The following is an 18,216-nucleotide window of genomic DNA, read 5'->3' on the forward strand; positions in this document are numbered from 1 at the left end:
TTCGACCTGTTGTAGCTTCCTGAGGAGGCGGCAGCGACACGCACAGTGAAAGAAAACTGGTGCTTTCAAACCGGTGCCACTCCCTTTTAAGAAAAAAATCCGTGAAATAACATTAACAAGTTTGAAGAGAATTTGCTGGGCCCGATCAGGAGGTGAGGAGTGAGAGGTGTTGTGTGATGCCACACTGGCAAGGCGGGAGGTTTGTTGCCGATTTAACGAGCCCTCGAGATGCGTCGCGGGAGAATCACACGCTCCCCTCAGTGTCGCCTTATAGCCCATATAGGTTGCAGTTGTTCTCGCAGCCAGTAACTGAGATGAAGTGATTAGTAATCTCCGCTCACGGTGAGATTATCGCTGTGAGTTTAGAGTTTCTGTCCTGAAATGGATCCTGCCTTCACCGTCAATCTATCAATCCATCCTCACTCAGGCTGGAGATCCAGGTGACCTCAGGTCAAGGGTGAGGTGACTCCCAGGACAGGCCATCGGTCGAACACATAAATAAGCACAAAAGAGATACCAAATCACAACTCACTGTGCCATCTTAAGACAGGATCAGGCTGCACAAACTCGGATTCAACATCTCTTAAATCTGCATTCGGTCACAGTATTGAGGCAATAATAAAGCTGCAACTTACTTACTGTCTAAAGTAAAGAACTAAAAGTAAGTTTATGACTATGAGAATAAAGTTACTACTTCCTTCAAAAGTAGTGGAAATCTGTTTTTTTACTCAATAAATGAGCAGTTATATGGTGATTTGTATATTTGTCTGTTATTTGAGATGTTTTAACCTTTTATTGGGCACCTATTGAATTAAAAAAATGTTTGCGGTGTTGTGATTATTTTTCATGGTTAGTAAACGTGCCATTTTAGGTAATTAATATACAAATACAGTCAGTTTAAAAGTATAACCCGGACCAAAAGCACATCTGCTGCGGAAATCAAAGCAGAAAACTATTGAAGGCCAGCAAATTAAAGTTTTATTTTCAAAGAAGAAACCCTAAAAATTACTGTTCAAACATTAAAATGGCATTTTTCATATTTTAAAGCAATACTTTAATCACACAAGTCAATTCAAAGTGCTTCACAAAGGCCAGTAAATATATACAATTACATTAAAATCATAGACATAAAGCAAGATATTAAGAAAACAAAAGTGCATTTAAAAGAAAAAAAAAGACAATTAAAGCAGGAGCATTACGAAATGAAATCACTGGTTCCAGTTTTAGGTTGTTTTTTTTCAACTTCAAGCATTTCCACAACAACGATGCAATAAGAGTGCAGCGGTCATGCAAAACAACTGCTCTTGAAAAAAAATGGATTATTGAATGACAACAAGTAGAAGCAGCAACAAAACGGCTGATTAAAAACAAACAAACATGCAAACAACTTCTAAACATAAGCGGTGTGAGAGCTGCCAAAATATCTCCAACAGAGAGAGATAGCAGCTATTCCACTATTTGCATCGATGACAGAAGTAACTCACAGAAATCGGAGCTGCATTATTGATGATTATTGATGAACGTCAACTTTTCACGAGGGTTTCTGTGTCATGTATATGCTGCTTCAGTTCTGCTTTATCAGCTGATGTGTTGTTGGGCCTCAGCAGAAAAGAGAGGTTAAAACTGACGTTCTTTTAAAAAACAACCCTTCCCTTCATCTCATTGCTTCGGTTTGACCGCCGTTTCATGTTCCCGCGTCATTTTTGTCCGATCGTTCATACGGGGCAGCGTTTTAGGAGCCTGAAACTAGGTTCCATGCTAGATTTATCAATTTCTCTGTTTTTTGGTGTATTTCTGTGGCAGCGCTACTGCGTGGCCTACAGGCCTGGCTTATGCGCGACATAATTTTGAGTAGTTTTCATGGTGTCGCGTGGAGGCAGCTTGTTTGGGAAACTTTTTAAGAAGAAAGAGGAGAGAAAACATTGTTTTGGCTCGTGTGTACAGGGCTCAAGTTTGTGCATATTCAGCAAAAAAAAAAAAAAAAAGAGCTCCGGTAAACAACAGTGCAAACAAAAGAGGGACATCTTCCATTTGACTATACAGAACTACTCACACAGTTCTTTGCTGTCTGTCTTTTTATTTTAATTCTTGATTTTGTTCATACACACACACACACACACACATGCGGCCGTTTCCCGGGGGGCCCAGAACACCTCTTGTGTCGACTTCAAGCAGACTTCGCCTGTCTGCTTGCAATTCTCTTCTCTCCACTTCAAAGAGTGCGTATCAGTGGGACGTTACTGTAGCCATGGAGGAATTTGTTGGCTGCAATTATAAGTGTTGGTCGGGAGAGAAAAAAAAAAATCTTTTTGCTTTCAAAATGATGTTTTCATCAGAAAATACAACAGTTTGGAATCTTTAAAAAGCCGGTTGAAAAACACAATCATTTCCATTCAGGAAATTTGTGAATATTGAGTTAAATTGAAGCCCAGAGTCTTTGTTTGTATCGAGTTTAGTTCTTGTTTTGATCATTCTGAGCCAAAGCTGTTGGATGTCGAGGGAAGGTTTATACAGGTTTGAACTTTAAGAAGATTGTTGATGTTTAGAATTTTCATAGATCAGAAATGTAAAGGAAAATGTGATGTCTGCATGCATAGGTGAGTTATTTACAAGTTCAAAGCCAACAGGTTTCTTTACAATCTGTTTGAATCCTCTGTTAAGTGACCTTGCACAGATTGATGTGTGGGTTTATTTATTTTTTCCCTGTAGTTTGACGTTTTGCTTTGTTTTGTTTAGATCAAACATCCGTCCTGAGAACGCATCCAACAACTTCCACGAGTTCCATATGCACACCTTCGAAAGAATCACCTCCTGCAACTCCTGCCACATGTTACTGAGGTAAGAGGCTGATTATTATTCAGACACACACACACACACACAGCAGAGAGCAGAATAAAATCCCCACCAAGGCTACCGTCAACATAAAGACTGAGGACGAGACGCGGACCTTTTCCCTTCACACGGCTGTCAGACTTTCTTTAAAAAAGAAAGTGTCTCTCCAGTGTATCCTAACAATCTATTCGTCACTTAGCCTTGACTCCTCTCTTCCTCTATACATACGCCTCAGTTGCACAAAGTTCCTTTTGAATTTTTCCGAATGGTATCGGCCCCCGAAGGACTGCGCCTCGTGGTCCCTCTCACAGCAGGGACGACTGAGTGGTTTCACCCAGCGAAGACGGTGAGGAAAAAAGTGTCTGTCACACTTCAGCACTTCCTCTTCAAGACGACGGATGGATGTGTCGTGGGGGTGGGGACGAGATTATTGCGTTCTGAATGTACAGAGGCAGACGGTTGGATTCACCAGCTTTTTCTGGGGGATAAACTATCAGTAAAACTTTTGTTTTTCAGAACACGACGTCACTTTCCCCTCAAACTGTCGTTCATCTCAGCTACTTGTCGGACTGATCTAGAAGACGTAAACAGACCAGCCGTAACATTATGGACATCTGCACCTTTTCTCTGGACCAGCATCGATTATATTCATCTTCCCTCCCTACATGCAATGAGTTTTAGATTCACGACCCGGTTTCCACTTCACAGTTTTTCCTTCTTTCGATCCTTGAGAGATACGGTACCACATTAACAAGTTTAGCAGTAGATGACCTGAACCAGTCGTGGACTGTTTGCCTTATTACATTTGTCAATTTTTACTATTTTTAAACCAGCTTTGATAAGGAAACCATCAATACCCACTTGAACAGGGATGTCAAAAATAGGGCCATAACCTGCCAGCAAGAGGCTCCAGGAAATGATCAAGCTAAATAAAAAACAATTACCAAAATAAACCCATTAACTTATTAACACAGTTTGTCAGGTTTATCAAAACATACATTCCAAAGGAGACTTTTTTTTGTACATTTCATTGAATTTTGTATCAGAAAGTAGCATTAAAAGGTGAATTTGGCAAAAATAACTAAATATTTAGCAAAAAAAGAGACTTTTCTTTTAAACTTCTACTCAACACTACAACAAAGTTTACATTTACGTGATATTATTGCACTATTTTACTGATCTGGTCCCCTGAAATAGGTTATAGTATGCTCAACAGGTTGAGTATATTGTCTTAGTGTAGTTCCTTTAACCATTACAGATGCTTTTCATGTAAAACATCGTACCACAGAAGGGATCAGTCTTTAATGAACTCTTCCTGCTGCTCCACAGGCTGCCCCTGACCTCACAGTAAAGGTTTAAAAAAAATTATTGCACCGGTTTGGATATTCTCATCATAGTTTCATCAATCGCTCTCTGTGTCAAATCCTCCCGTTACTGTGTCTGCAGGGGCATCTTCAACCAGGGCTACTTGTGCTCCAAGTGCGGTCTCGGTGCCCATAAAGAATGCCTGGCTCGCTTCGGCTGCTGTGGAAAAACAGGTACGTTTTGCTGCACGGCGTCTTATCATGCACGTCTAGTCGGCGACAGTTCTCCGTTTAACAACTCGCCACTGAACAAAGCGTTTGTTAGGACATTAAATCTAATTGCACAAATAGCATTGAGCCTTTATGGCACTTGGTGACAGACGACGCGGACTGCCACATAAAACATGACGTACGAGCGTCTCGCGACGAGTCGTAAGCTCGGGCGAGATTTAAGAAAGCCTCGTGGAGACATTTCGAAAGAAATGAAATGGAGTTTGTGGGGGGGGAAATGGGACGCTTGCTCAAAAATAAATAAGGAAAAAACTTCCCGTGTCCTTATTTCGCTCATCCAAGGTCATCCAAGTATTCGATCGGTATTGCAGATACTCGTTCAAAAGCTCCTCGGCTTCCCTGGGTGGTTTTTGACACTTCAGAGCACCGTAAAGGCAATGTCACTGCATATCGCTGCACATATCCCCAAAGCCTAATAGTAGCTTTACTGAGGAGTTTTAAGAAACTCCTGACTTTTTTATTATGCCCCTGTTGTGTATCTGTCACTCAGCTCCCTGTGCAGGAGCCCTGACAGCTCTGAGAGAAAACGGAGGGGAACTTCAGACATGCGGAATGAAAAAAAGGCCGTCAGAAACCAGCTTAACATGTCCTCTCGGTGTGTGTGCGCGCCTCAAAAATGTGCGCGCGTGTGTTTTGTGTGTCGGGAGGGAAGGGAGCGTGAAGAGGTGAAATAAACTAAATTTACACTTTTTTGTTTGTGGAAGTTTTTTCGGGAGGCCTTGAAAAGTGCACGTTCGCACAAGCACCTGAAAAACTCTGCGGCGGCCCGGCCTGCATGCGCCGCGCCGTTAATGCGGTTTGTCGCAGTTGCGTGAGCGCGTGTTTGTATTCCCCGTGGCAAGCTGCCAGCTCCTGTTGGACCTGGCATCTGTCATGGTCCTATCAGGTCGCAGAGGCAATAACGCCGCTGCCAGGCCCACCTGGGCACACTGTGTACCTGAGTTGATTGAGGCGACACCGGCGGCGGCGGAGCGCGAAGCTGTGAAGGCTGGGATGTTGGTTTGAATTTGCCCTCTCATTACTCCACTCAGTAACCCCCCCTAACTCTCTCCCTGTCTTTCCTGCTGGTACAGTAATATGTGGTCTGGGCCGGCATTTTGGTAATGTACTGATTTAAGAAAATATTGTGAGAAGTTTATTTATGATACAATATCAAGTGAAAGCTGAGCTCAAGAGAAGCGCCACAATAAACCAACACACCAGCAAATCTCCACTGCTTGTACAAACAAACAATCACGGGGTCAGTGATCATGTGCGTGTGTTGTTGTGATTTCTGTTTGCTCGGGTGTGTGTGTCTGTGTGTGTGTGTGTCAGAAAGAGTCAAAGATAAGCCGTTGTTTACCTGCATTTGTCTCCGTTATCAGCTCTCCCGCTGTGTGTTTGTGTAACAGGTCAGAGTTCACTTTAGGAACAATAGGCCCGCTGAGAGTGAGAGGTGTGTGTGTGTGTGTGTGTACACTTTTTTTTATGTCTGTGGCTTCGTGCCAGTGTTCGTGTGTGTGGTTATGAATTTGCTCTGTGCATGTACTGTACCTAAGTATGAAGTGTTCTTGCATAAGTGTGGATATGTGTGTGTGTCTTGGGGGGAAGGTGTAACCCATCCCTGAGGGAGCCAATGAAAGAAACTGGTGGAGCAAAAACCACAGGTCCCCCCCACCCCCTCCAACCCCCACCCCCCCCGCCTCGTTACCTCCTCCTTCTTTGCTGTCAGGCAGTGGCAGCGCAGCAAAACAAAGTGAACCACGGTCAGACGCGAGCGTCCGCCGTCTCCACTAATGAGGGAGTGTTGTCTTGTACAGATGAGAGCGTGCAAGTGTTTGCGTGCACCCGCGAACCCGTCGTTCACTATTCCTGTTCTCAAACTTCTTTCAGATTCCGGCTCCGTCAGAACTCAGGTGAGCTGCTGCTGAGCGTGTGTGTGTGTGTGTGTGTGTGTGTGTGTCCATGATGATGTGTGTACTCTCTGTCTGTGCCTGCCGCTCGCCTCCTCTCCAAAGCTTCGCTGCACTTTGAAGAGTGCTCTCTCCCGCAGCTATTTGCCAAGGAGACCCCAATTGACTTTAGTTGCTGCAGCCCCACCTGACACCAGGAACTATAATGTTTTTGGGAGATTTACCCCGAGTTGTCTGTGCTGTTTCTGAAGCTGCTTTCCCAGCTTCAGTGCGCACAAGTCGCCTGGATCAGGAACATTTCACTGCAGGACTTCCATTCTTTTAAGTTGTAATTATGTAAATGCAACCTTGGCGTCAAAGGCCTTTTGTCCTACTTTCCACAGTCCATTTCTGGGTTCACATAATGTGTTGGGTTTTTATGAATGTGCCATATAAAACCAGCAAAAACATGTTGATGAGCCATTATGATGCAATGCACAGATAAATTACATACCGGTACGTATCCCGTGCTGCAGCGTTATGAAGTCTGCGCTAATTACACCACTTTACAGCCTGGGGTGGAAAATACAGTACATATGCTGCAAACTGTTCTCTTTCTCCTCCAGCTGAAGTTGTCAGAAGCAGTGCATTCTTTCCTTTATGTGAAATATTTATGCAACATTAAATAACAAACCTCTTTTTTAGCAGAAAAAGTGAGCCTCGCTGCTCTCTGCTACTCTGAATTATTTCTGCTGCAGCTCATGGTGTCAGTGCATGTGACATGAATACATGCAAGGCTAGCAGCATGTGGCCTGTATGTCAGCGAGAGTAGGTCAGGTTGAAATATTAATTGTGTGTGTGCAGCAGTAAGTGTGTGTCTTATATTTGATTTAGTCGGTTAGGTGCTGGTAGAAAGGAGGGGCTGGGGAGTAACCCCATTTAGGGCCACAGGTATGATTAGTGTCCAAAAAGAGGTAATTAATGAATATAAAAAGTCAGATGTTTTAAAATGTACACATGTTGTTTGTGCTCGTCTGGGCCTTTTTTTTTTATATGACTATCCTTGTGTTATTGCAGGGCAAAGATCGAGATCCAGGTGAGGCACTGAAGCACAACACCTGAACAGACACTCACTTCTTTGTTGTTCAAAGTCAACATCTGTGTTCGCAGACATTGAGCTCTTAAGATCCTTTTTTTTTAAGTGTTGGCAAGCAACTGAAACAAGTTTTGAGATGCAATTGTGTTGCATTTTCCACATGTTGTCCATAAGTTTGACAATTTCAAGAATCAAATCTGAAAACACTATCTGAAACTTTACTTTTGTGAGTGTAGCAATGACTGGCAGAACAATTAACTGATTAAAAAAAAAATCCATTAAAGCACAGCTTTGTTTTCCCTGCAGGAAATGTATAAGCTTATACATAAAACAACTATTGAAATTGAATACTTTGAGAGTTTTTGCAAAAACTCTCAAAGATGCAAAAATGTTAATAAAGTTAGATAAACATTGAAGATGATGGCTTCTTCACATTATGTGTTTTGACAAACCCAGTAATTTCATTACTCAATCACATTTTTTTAGTGCAAAAACATAACAGACTGAACAGTTGCAGGATCCCAACACAACACTCATTCCCTCACACTTTATAAAAGCCCTGTATTAACCAGCGTTTCAAAAGTAAAAAAAAAAAAAAAAACCTGTTCACACTTTGAAAAAAAAAAATGAAACAAAATTGTTGGGTTTTTGTGACAATTACTTGAAATAATCCATCAATTTTCTTTTAATTTTGCTATAATGTTGCTTTTTTTGCATCATGTTTCAAACTGTAGCATTATACCAGTTGCTCCACATGTTAACAAACAAATACAAACACTACCAGATTGTGTTGAGAGAATCAGTGATCAGTTTATTGGATCATTTGCTTTCAGCGTGGAATGACTGCTCCATCAGACATGGAGGTGGCTCTTGTTTCCATTCTTTTTTCTTTTTTTTTTGTATTGAAACTTGAAATTCAAAGCTCACTTTCGCTCCCGTGTGCATGTAAAGTAAGTGCAGCCTCTGTGTTTCCCTCTTTCACCTTCCACTCGCCCGCGAGGGAAACACGACTTACATGCAGCTCTCCCCCTCTCTGCGGCTCTTTGTGCCTGCGTGTGGCGAAACCGCGCCGAGGCCCTTTAATCTCTTATAAACCTGGCTTCAACACTCATTTTTCCACCCCTCCATCCATTATACTGGAGAAAATCATTTCTGACTGAAGATGCATTAAAATCAATAGGCATTTGATTGCCCCGGCCCTTGGCGTTTCATAATATTTCAGTGCTGCTCTCTTTGTCTATTTTCAAAGGTGCACTAACACGTGGCTTGTCCTTGTGTGGATAGGACTGCAATTCATGCCCCCGAGACTCAATTCTCCATGGCCCTGTGTCTTTAGAAGTCCCATTCAGGCGAGATCGCACACGTTAGGCTGCCAGCCACAGTGGCACAGCACTGGAACAGATCCTGAAAGAGGAGCAAGACAGATATAGATGTATTAGCTTTCAATACAATGTTGTTGACTTCACTGTTATTTGCCTCCTTCTTTATATTGTCATTGGATTTTTTTTTTTCTCCCCACATGTTTTGTCACTGCACAACGCTATCTACCCTCAGTGCAGAGCCAGATATGCCCAGTTAATTTTATTCGATTGTGCATATTGGGATTTGTTTGTTTGGCATGGGTGAGCGACTCATAATGACATTGCAAGTCAGTTGCGGGGATTTCTTGCTGGAAAACGAGATCAAAGTTGGCCATTGTCTGAAATCAAATAGTGCTGACTGAGGTCATTTCCAGTCAGTAAATTCAACCCAATTGCACGTGCAAATCCTTACCATTATATGAAATCAGTGAGTCCTTGTACCGGTGACTGGAGTGAGGAAAAAGTGTGCAGACGGTGGGTTTGAATGGATCTCTTTTGAATGCACACTGATAGGAGATAATAGTTAAAACTTGGATTGAATTTCACGTAAAATCTCCCAATAAGTTTGTCAGGACGTGTTTTTAAGTAGTAAAACGTTGCTTAATCCTGTTTATCTTTTAATCCAAGAGTCCAATAGCACGCTCTGCTCCAGGGTGCACTGTGTAGCTTATCTGTAATATGATAATGAATAATGGGTCCAAGTGATTTGCAAGGGCAGTACAAGCGGTGTGTGTGTGTGTGTCTCTATATACACACACATGTATATGCCATCTCATTACCACCTATAATGGAGCCATGAATAGTTTAGCAGAGGCGAGAGGAGCCCCTCGAATCACAAACATGCCCCCTTTGACCGGAGGTCGGACACATGCCGACTGCATGACTGAGCTCGAAAGGTCTAATAGACACGACTTTCATCCACATGTCTACATCTATTCAACTACCTTAAATAATAGTCATTTACAAACTGCATTTTCTCACACTGAAAACTCCTTTGTTGCATATTGTTTGCCTCTTACACAGCTAACCTCAATGCACAAAGGAAAATTAAGCCTCTAAACTTGCTTATTTGTAGAATAATAACCAATGCTTCATCTGTTCCTCACCGTATTTGAACTAAACGACCAAACTCTCGTAGGTTTGCCCAAGATGCTGGTGATCAGGAACTACTTCGGCGTGCCGAGTCCCACCGCCGGTCCAGCGCTCAGCATCCAGACGGGTGACATCATTGAATTAATCCGCGCTGACCTTCACAGCCCCTGGTGGCAGGTCAGAGGTCACATCTTCTCTCCGCTCCCTCATTTTTACACCATAAAAATTGCACCTGCTTTATCTGAATCTGTAATTTCCCTCATGGTCACTTCATCTAACCTTTCTGGTGTTTTATAATAGGGTTATTCAGCATGCTTCATCCTTTTAATGAATTGCTCTTTTTTTTCTCCTTTTTTTTCTTGTCACTTCCAGATATGTTTTCTTATATAGGTGGATATTTTACACGGCCTGACGACAAGTAATGATATTTGCACATTGCAGTCAAACAGTCTTCGCTAACAAGCTGCATATGAGACAGAACTTTTTAAAAAGTACACAGCGACAGACAATTATACACACAACACTGCGCTCTGTAATAAGGAAGGAAAACTCCCACATGCTAGTTTTTATGCAGGCAATTACTGCTATGTGATGTAGCACATGCGCTTCAAGCCACACTGAAAGAGAGAGCTGTTCCCTGGAAAATGTTTTGCCTCCAGCTCGCTTTGTGTGTCGGCTACCAACAAAAGCCATCATAATAATAATAATAATTACACGAGATGTAAAGATTTAACCTCAGGCCCGTAAATGGATTTCTTATTGACGTGAACTGTTAAGGAGCAGAGACACAATGAGGAAATCTCCCAACACTTATACAGAACAGATAAAATAAATAAAGTATTCAATTAGCCGCGTGTAAATGCGTCACTGGAGGCGGCCACAGCCATGCAGTCAGCAAACATTCAATATCCATCACCTTTAGTGTAATCATTTCTGTAGTGTGCGCGTGTGTGTGTGTGTGTCAAACAGAATCGATCACTGTAATTTCATTTCATTCACCAGCAAACCGTCTGTTTACTCTGTCACTGGCTATAATCGTTATTAGAGTCTGAGCCAGGATGCACAGAACACCCAGCTTTTACACCCGGGATGATCAGACGTCCTCGGGTTCCCGGGACGTCCACAACACCCCAGAGATTTTTGTGTCAAAACTCTGATTTTCCACATTGCAAGGACTGAAAAGTGAGGGATGACAAATGTTCACATTACTTGAAGTTAGTATGTATGGCTTTTAGTTGCTCTGGACAAAGGATGTTGAGATGAAGTTGAAGGAAGTGTCAGCAGATTCAAACCTATTTGGTGTAATAGTAAAAAAAAAAAAATTGAGGATCTGTTTGTATCTACATTTTACAAAACTAATTGCTATAGTGTGAATTTTATATGCTAAATGGTTGTCTGAGGAACCTTTAAATGTATGTAAATACATGCAAATCACAAATTCTTATTTACAATCCAATCGAATGCAGTCAAAAAGAGTTTATTTAACTTGTAATTGATTATATTTGAGCACTGTAACAGTTTCTTTTCAGCTGTAACTCCCATTTATCTTAACTCATAATTTATTTTGGGATGGAGAACTTTAAATGTCTCCAGAGACTGATGCACCACGTTACTGTTCTGCACTCTCTTCAATAAGTACAAACAAACTCCTGGATTTGTTTTCATATTTAAACAAACTTAATCTGTATTTGCTGCTTTGCTTGCAGTTTTTATTGTGAATCGTTTCGTGCAGGTTTCCTATAGTCGACGTAAAGCATTTTGGCGTCCGGTTAAGAGTTCTGTATCGACAGGTCAGGGACGGAAGTGTTCCAAATTGATTTAGTTAAAGCCTTATTGCAGGCCAATGGCAGATTCAACACACTCTATGGTTTTAAATCTGGTGCCTAAAATAATTTTCGCTGCAAATGAGATCATTTAGTCTGGTTGTGTTTGTAATTATAGTCTTTGAGTATCTTTTTATTTTCCTTCAAATAAATCTGACTTGTCCTCCATTATAAAGTCTAATGCTTTCTCATTACATTATCTTTCCACAATGATCTCGTCAATACTGAGCATTTTTCACTCTTTCATGCTTCATAATTTCCCCCTTTTGAAATCTTTTCACTTCGACTGTTATGACTTTTATTGTACTCAGTGACGCACACACAGTAAGTGACTAACCTCTCACACAGCCCACAGTACACACACACACACACAGACACACACACACACACACACACTGTTCAGCCTCCAGCATTTCTCCGGCACACACTCACTAAACATGTGACAAAATAAATAAAACCTGCGAGTCTTGAATTTGACGCTGTTTCTTCACCACCTGTAGAACCGTTAAAACTGCAAACTTCCTCACATTGTGGGAGAGTGTTTATTCAATTTATTTTTGCCTCCCCCTGACGATAGCTATGTATTGGAATTAATGTTAAAGTGTTAAAGCAAAGTAGTGCAGAGATAAGAAGAGGCGTTTTTTTGTTGTTGTTTTTTTTTAATTAAACAGAGCAACCCACAGCGTCCAAGTCAGGACGAGCAAACTGCGCCGTTTCCTTCGTAAAGCTGCAGTTTAAGTGGGCTGCTTCTCCCCTGTGCTGATAATTCACGGCCCTGAGCTTTAAGAGTCATCACCGTGGGAGGTATAAGGAACTCGTCCCCTTTTCTCTCTTCCTGCCGGGAATTTTTTCAACAATAGTTAACCGCTGCTGTAAATTTGCGCTGCTGTGTTGCCGGCTAATTGTTTCTGAATTATGGAGACGTCGTCGGCCAGATGTATGTAACGCAATTATCTCTCTGTGGTTTCAGGGCAAAATCCTGTCGACGAAAGAGGTTGGCTTTTTTCCAAGTGACGCCGTGAAGCCTTGCCCATGCGTAAGCAGCATTTTAGACCCTGTACATGCATCTACTCATATTTAGCAGTTTACTGAGGGGATATTTTGTGGGGTTTCTTTAAAGAAGGAAGCTTTCTCATCTGCGCACGAATGCTTGCGGACCGAGGGAAGTCTGTGAACTCTGATCTGCTGCTTGGTGCGCACCTCCATGACTGGAGTGTCGTGTTCCACTTGATAAAATGAATATCAGACTCAGTTGGAGGAACACGAGGCCTCCAGTAGATAACACGCTATTATCACTGTCCCTCACTGTTGTAAAGATAAGAGGAGCATTAAGCCGTTTTATTGAGGTCGTACGCTGTAACAGCATCTGTTTATAGACGGGCTGCTCTGAAAAGCACGGCCGTGGATGTGGCGCGAAGTGCAGGGTTTTATTGTAAGGTGTGGGGGGGGGGGGGGGGGGGGTGCATAAGTGAAAGCTTCATGACAATAACAACAACACTTGTCCACTTTCTGCTCTGTGCCCCAGGTCCCGAAGCCTGTCGATTACTCCTCGCAACCCTGGTACGTTCACAAAGCAGCTGTTCTATGCAATGCCACGATTTCACCCAAATCCCAACTTTCTCAGTTTCTCAGAGCATTAGGCAGTGGTTTGCAATTATCTGACTTTGCACGGCTCGTAAATGAGCCACTCGAATGTTTTTTTTTTTTTACACTGGCGAAAGTGTCAAAATTGTGCAAATGTGTCATACGACATGCATGCAAACTCCAACTGTAGTTCAAAGTTCACTCGGAATGTATTCATTTTATTTGATTACTCAAGATCGTGGACTCCCGTTACCATCAGATCACCTGGAACAGGATTAATAGGGATTCATGTTGCCAGATCATTATCTACAACAAAAGCCACTGATCTAAGCACCATAGTAAGCATAACGTTTTCTTTTTCTTCTGCTTCTCCTTTGGCGCCGTGCTGCAGGTTCGCAGGTCCGATGGAGAGGCTCCAGGCAGAGGCAGAACTCATCAACAGGGTCAACAGCACCTACCTGGTCCGCCACCGCAGCAAAGAGTTCACAGAGTACGCCATCAGCATCAAGTAAGTCTGAGGTCAAGACATCAGGACAAATTAAAATGGCCTTGATGTGAAAGTTGCCCTGAATCAAGAGTGCACAGATCTTAGTTGACTCATTTAAATGGCCACAGATTGATTCAAAGTCCATCAATTTTGTGAAATGCAAACAGACTTTCACGTTTTTTCTTTCTGTTATTTCAAAATAATACCTCCAGTTTCTTATCTTACTTGATAGAGGAAAGAGGAGGCTTCAGAGCAACTCACAACACCACCTTGTGGTACAAAGTGGGAGTGCTGACTTGAATTTGGCTCCGGCTTGTTGGTTATCCCAGAAAGGTTGTTTGAAATGATTTCTTAGATACTTTCTCATATCATGTTGATCGTTTAAGGCTTTTTAAATATATCCATCCTAAAAAAATGAAGCGGTTTTAAATTTCACAGAATATTATTGAATGATTGGATATTATTGACTTTCCTCATATTGAGTCAAAAGCTTCCGAGGTTGAAGCATCTATTAAGTGAAATTGAAGGTTTTAAGTCCAACTGTCGACATCCTGCAGTTTTTCTGTTATTTTTTAAATTGACAACTTGTCTTTCTTTGTGGCCACATTGTCTGTTTGATCAATTGTATGCCTTTAGTGAAACCACAGTACTGGCCACAAGTAACTCGGGGCTATACGACATAACTTGATGGAGTCATTTGTGGTTTGTTAAAGGGATGACGTGCCTGTCCTCTGAGGCTGTGACTGTGGTTAACCAAAGAGAAACTGACCAAGTTAAAGCCCATACAGTTGTGCTCATTATGGTTTAACTCGACACCCACAAAAGCTGCCTCGGTGGTTTATAATTACAAGCGTGCAGCCATGTTAATCTCACTAATGAGGAATTAACAAAGCGTGCTTCAGAACCTCGGGGGTGCGAGTGACCCGAGCAATCTTTGTAACTCCGTTAGTGCTGTGAGTGGAGACCTGCCATGTCTGGCTGTCGAGCCTGCGAGCTGGAATGCTTTTCTCAAACGACGACGAGGCATTCTTTTCCGTAAGCAACGGAAACGTTCCTTTGAACTCAATTTAGCTTCTATTTTTTTTTTCTCCCCCTCACTGAAAGGGCCGCTCGCAGTGCCTTCATGCTCCTTCTGCGCCGAGGTCTTAATTGCGTGTGTGCACGCAGGCTTTCAGCAGAAATGAATGTAAGGCTGTTCAAGGTTATTAAAACCTCCCAGTGAAAGAGAGAAGCCGGCTGGAAGGAGACGCACGTAGCTGTGGGAACGGCATTTGAAAAGTATTACTCACAAATGGAAATGCCCTCTATATACCGCCTTATGTGTTCGTCATGGAGGTTTTGATGATTTGGTCCGAATAGCCTAAAAAAGGCCCCGTCTCTGTCTGCATTAAACTCCAGCACTTAAACTGAACTGAATTCCCCTCAAGTGAAATTCAGCCTCACAAACTGTTCCGGGCACCGAGTGGAGCTGGAGTGTCACAGTTATTTCAGCTCAGGGGCCACATACGGCCCAATTTCATCTCGATTTAGCTCAACCGCTTAATTTATAAGATCATAACCTGTGAAGACGAACAAGTGCAAAATTGTCTCTTGGTTTTAGTCCAAAGGGATACAACGACATGGGGAAAATCCACAGTTATTCAAATGTATATCTTGATAAAACCTCAACAGAATAGGTGCAAATGAACCATTTTTCCCATTTCTGATGGTGCAAAACACCAACATATCAACCAATGACTTCACCCCCTATGTGATGTTTTTTTTCCCCCAGAAAACTAATGTTGAAGAAAAAGCTTGCACGAGTTGTTTTTTTCCCAAACTCTCCTTCTTAGTCTAAAATTAATGCTAATGCCGTTTCTTTCACAATAAGGTTCTCAGCTTTGCGTGTTGCATCATTGATCTCTCTGATTGAGTCTTAGTTTTCTGTGTTACCTCAGTATCAATTACAAATAATCATTTTAAATGATCGGGTTGAAGTTGTTTATTGCGTTTACACTCTGGAAAGTCTAACACGGCATTACTTTTTAACCCATTTGTCGCTTTAAACGCTATTCTCAAGTAAGAAACGACAAAATGAACACAATAATAATTTTTGTAAATACACAACAATGCTTGATAGATTCGGCAATAAACACGAATAGCCGCGGAAAAAGGGTCTCATCTAAAGTCACGCTATGAAGGACATACATGTTAAATCTGCAGTTCGGAAGCCACAGTCAGCCACGCATGTAAACCCAAACATGCTGCTCTTGGGGGGGGGGGGGGGATTGGTCCCGATCACCCATCATTCACGCGTCACAAACCTCCGGGACCCCGATGCATTACCACGCCGGCGCAGCCCTCCACAGGGGCCAGGGGCTGGCCACCGATCGATGGCGGTGATCAGGGAGGGAAATTACACTCATAACTTATTCAATGGCCCACAGGTACAACAACGACGTGAAGCACATAAAGATCCTGACCAAGGAGGGCTGCTTCCACATCGCAGAGAACAAGAAGTTCAGGAGCATATTAGTGAGTCTTTTTCAGCCTCTTTTATTTTTATTTTTTTATTTTTTTAATTCCGCCGCTGCAATTCATAAATAAACCATTCTGTTGGCTTAATGAAGTGTCAAAAACGGGAATTTTATTTCGGCAATGTGCACAAAAATGGCCGTGATTAGAGCCAGGTTGATACTGGCCCCGAGGGCTGCAGCATTATACTCTATAGGTTCAGTTCACCACTTTTTCCCCCGCTTCCTTTACTCAGATTGTCAGTTTTATGTGAGTGTTTTGTTACCTTTTCATTTTTAAGTCGGAAAGTTTTGATGGGTTCACAATTAGCCTAATTATGTGAACAACATTTTTGCTGCATTATTCCCACTTTTCGGTGAATTGTTGGATGACTACCGCAATAATGAGCCTCTGCATTTAGGCGAACTCCTCACGGCGTGACAGCTATGTAAATTCGACAGATGTTTCATTAATCTAAGTGTCACGAGAGGTAAAAGAAGCATTTATAAATGTGTCATTTCATTTCAGGAGAAATGTGTCATGCAGAACAACAACAAATGCAAATAACTCTATACATGCTGTGTGTGTGTGTGTGTGTGTGTGTTCAGGAACTGATCGAGTACTACAAGCACCACTCTCTGAGGGAAGGTTTCAGGAGTCTGGACACCACTCTGCAGTTTCCTTACCGGGAGCCGGAGAACGCGGCCGTGCACCGCCTCAACCGACCGGGCGGCAACAGTGAGTAGACGTCAACTAAATGGCGGCGCGTAATTGTTCAACCGAGTGGTCTCACATGTTGCCTTTTGGACTCTTTAATAATTCTCCCATGTTGTTTTTTGGTGGGGCAGAATTAAAAACACAGCAGCTGTTTGTTTCACTCTTTTTGGTCTTCGTGTTGTCACTTTCACACGTCTCCGTTCAGATTCAGAATACTGATTCATTAAAATGGTGTCCCGTGGAGTCCAGACCACTGGTAGCACTGTTGAGCAGGTCTTCATACTGTGCGTTAAAAAGTTAAAAAGTTTGAGAACGGCTGCACCCTCCGATGCTTAGTTTGATGTCGCACAAACAATAGGAAAGGAAAAACAACAGATTTAATGTGAAAGTCTGAAAGCAACTGTCGGCAGCTTCCCCTCCTGCACTGAGGGTACACTTCCATTAATATAGGAGTGTAATTTCTGCGGCTCGCCAACAGCATATTGTTTTATTTCAAAAAAAAAAATTTTTTTGCCACCTCCGACGGCCTGAAATCCGAGAAGCTCTCCGGGAACAGTTCTGGTGAAAGTGCTGCGCTGTGCATCCGTTGTAGGGGGTGAAGATTTACGCAGCGTGATTTCTGTCTACCTGTGTAAAAAAAAAAGCGCTCTTTGCTCTGCTATGATCTGCTGTGCCACACCTCGACACAAAACAGCATGCATCTCACACACACACACACGACGCACTGTACGTGAATGCAACGCGCCAATGATTACTTATGCATGCAGCTGCTGTTCTGTACTCCACGACTTTGTCAGTCATTACCGTTACTAACCTGATTCCTCTCAGCGTTCAGCCGGTATTTATCCAGGCTGACTGAAAGGGAACACACACACGCTACTTCTCCTTCTTCTCCTTCTTCTTCTTCTTCTTCTCCTTCTTCTTCTTCTCCTCCTTCTCCTTCTCCTTCTTCTCCTCCTTCTCCTTCTCCTTCTTCTTCTTCTTCTTCTTCTTCTTCTTCTTCTTCTTCTTCTTCTTCTTCTTCTTCTTCTTCTTCTTCTTCTTCTTCTTCTTCTCCTCCTTCTCCTTCTCCTTCTTCTCCTCCTTCTCCTTCTTCTCCTCCTTCTTCTTCTTCTTCTTCTTCTTCTTCTTCTTCTTCTTCTTCTTCTTCTTCTTCTTCTTCTTCTCCTCCTTCTCCTTCTCCTTCTTCTCCTCCTTCTCCTTCTCCTTCTTCTCCTCCTTCTCCTTCTTCTCCTCCTTCTTCTTCTTCTTCTTCTTCTTCTTCT

General features: G+C 42.4%; 1 protein-coding gene across 1 annotated transcript in view; it reads left to right on the top strand.

The window, feature by feature from the left end:
* vav3 (vav guanine nucleotide exchange factor 3) overlaps window positions 1-18,216 on the top strand; it is a gene marked incomplete at its 5' end in the record, with an annotated part of 90,738 nt that overhangs the window by 63,325 nt on the left and 9,197 nt on the right. Inside the window, 10 exon segments of the mRNA XM_080514882.1 lie at window positions 2,737-2,838; window positions 4,279-4,370; window positions 6,300-6,322; window positions 7,376-7,394; window positions 9,894-10,024; window positions 12,641-12,706; window positions 13,196-13,230; window positions 13,646-13,762; window positions 16,168-16,255; window positions 16,843-16,972. Of these exon segments, the coding sequence (XP_080371008.1) occupies window positions 2,737-2,838; window positions 4,279-4,370; window positions 6,300-6,322; window positions 7,376-7,394; window positions 9,894-10,024; window positions 12,641-12,706; window positions 13,196-13,230; window positions 13,646-13,762; window positions 16,168-16,255; window positions 16,843-16,972 (803 nt within the window).

The sequence above is a fragment of the Blennius ocellaris genome, assembly GCF_963422515.1.
Source record: "Blennius ocellaris genome assembly, chromosome: 19".
Classification (NCBI taxonomy): Eukaryota; Metazoa; Chordata; class Actinopteri; order Blenniiformes; family Blenniidae; genus Blennius; species Blennius ocellaris.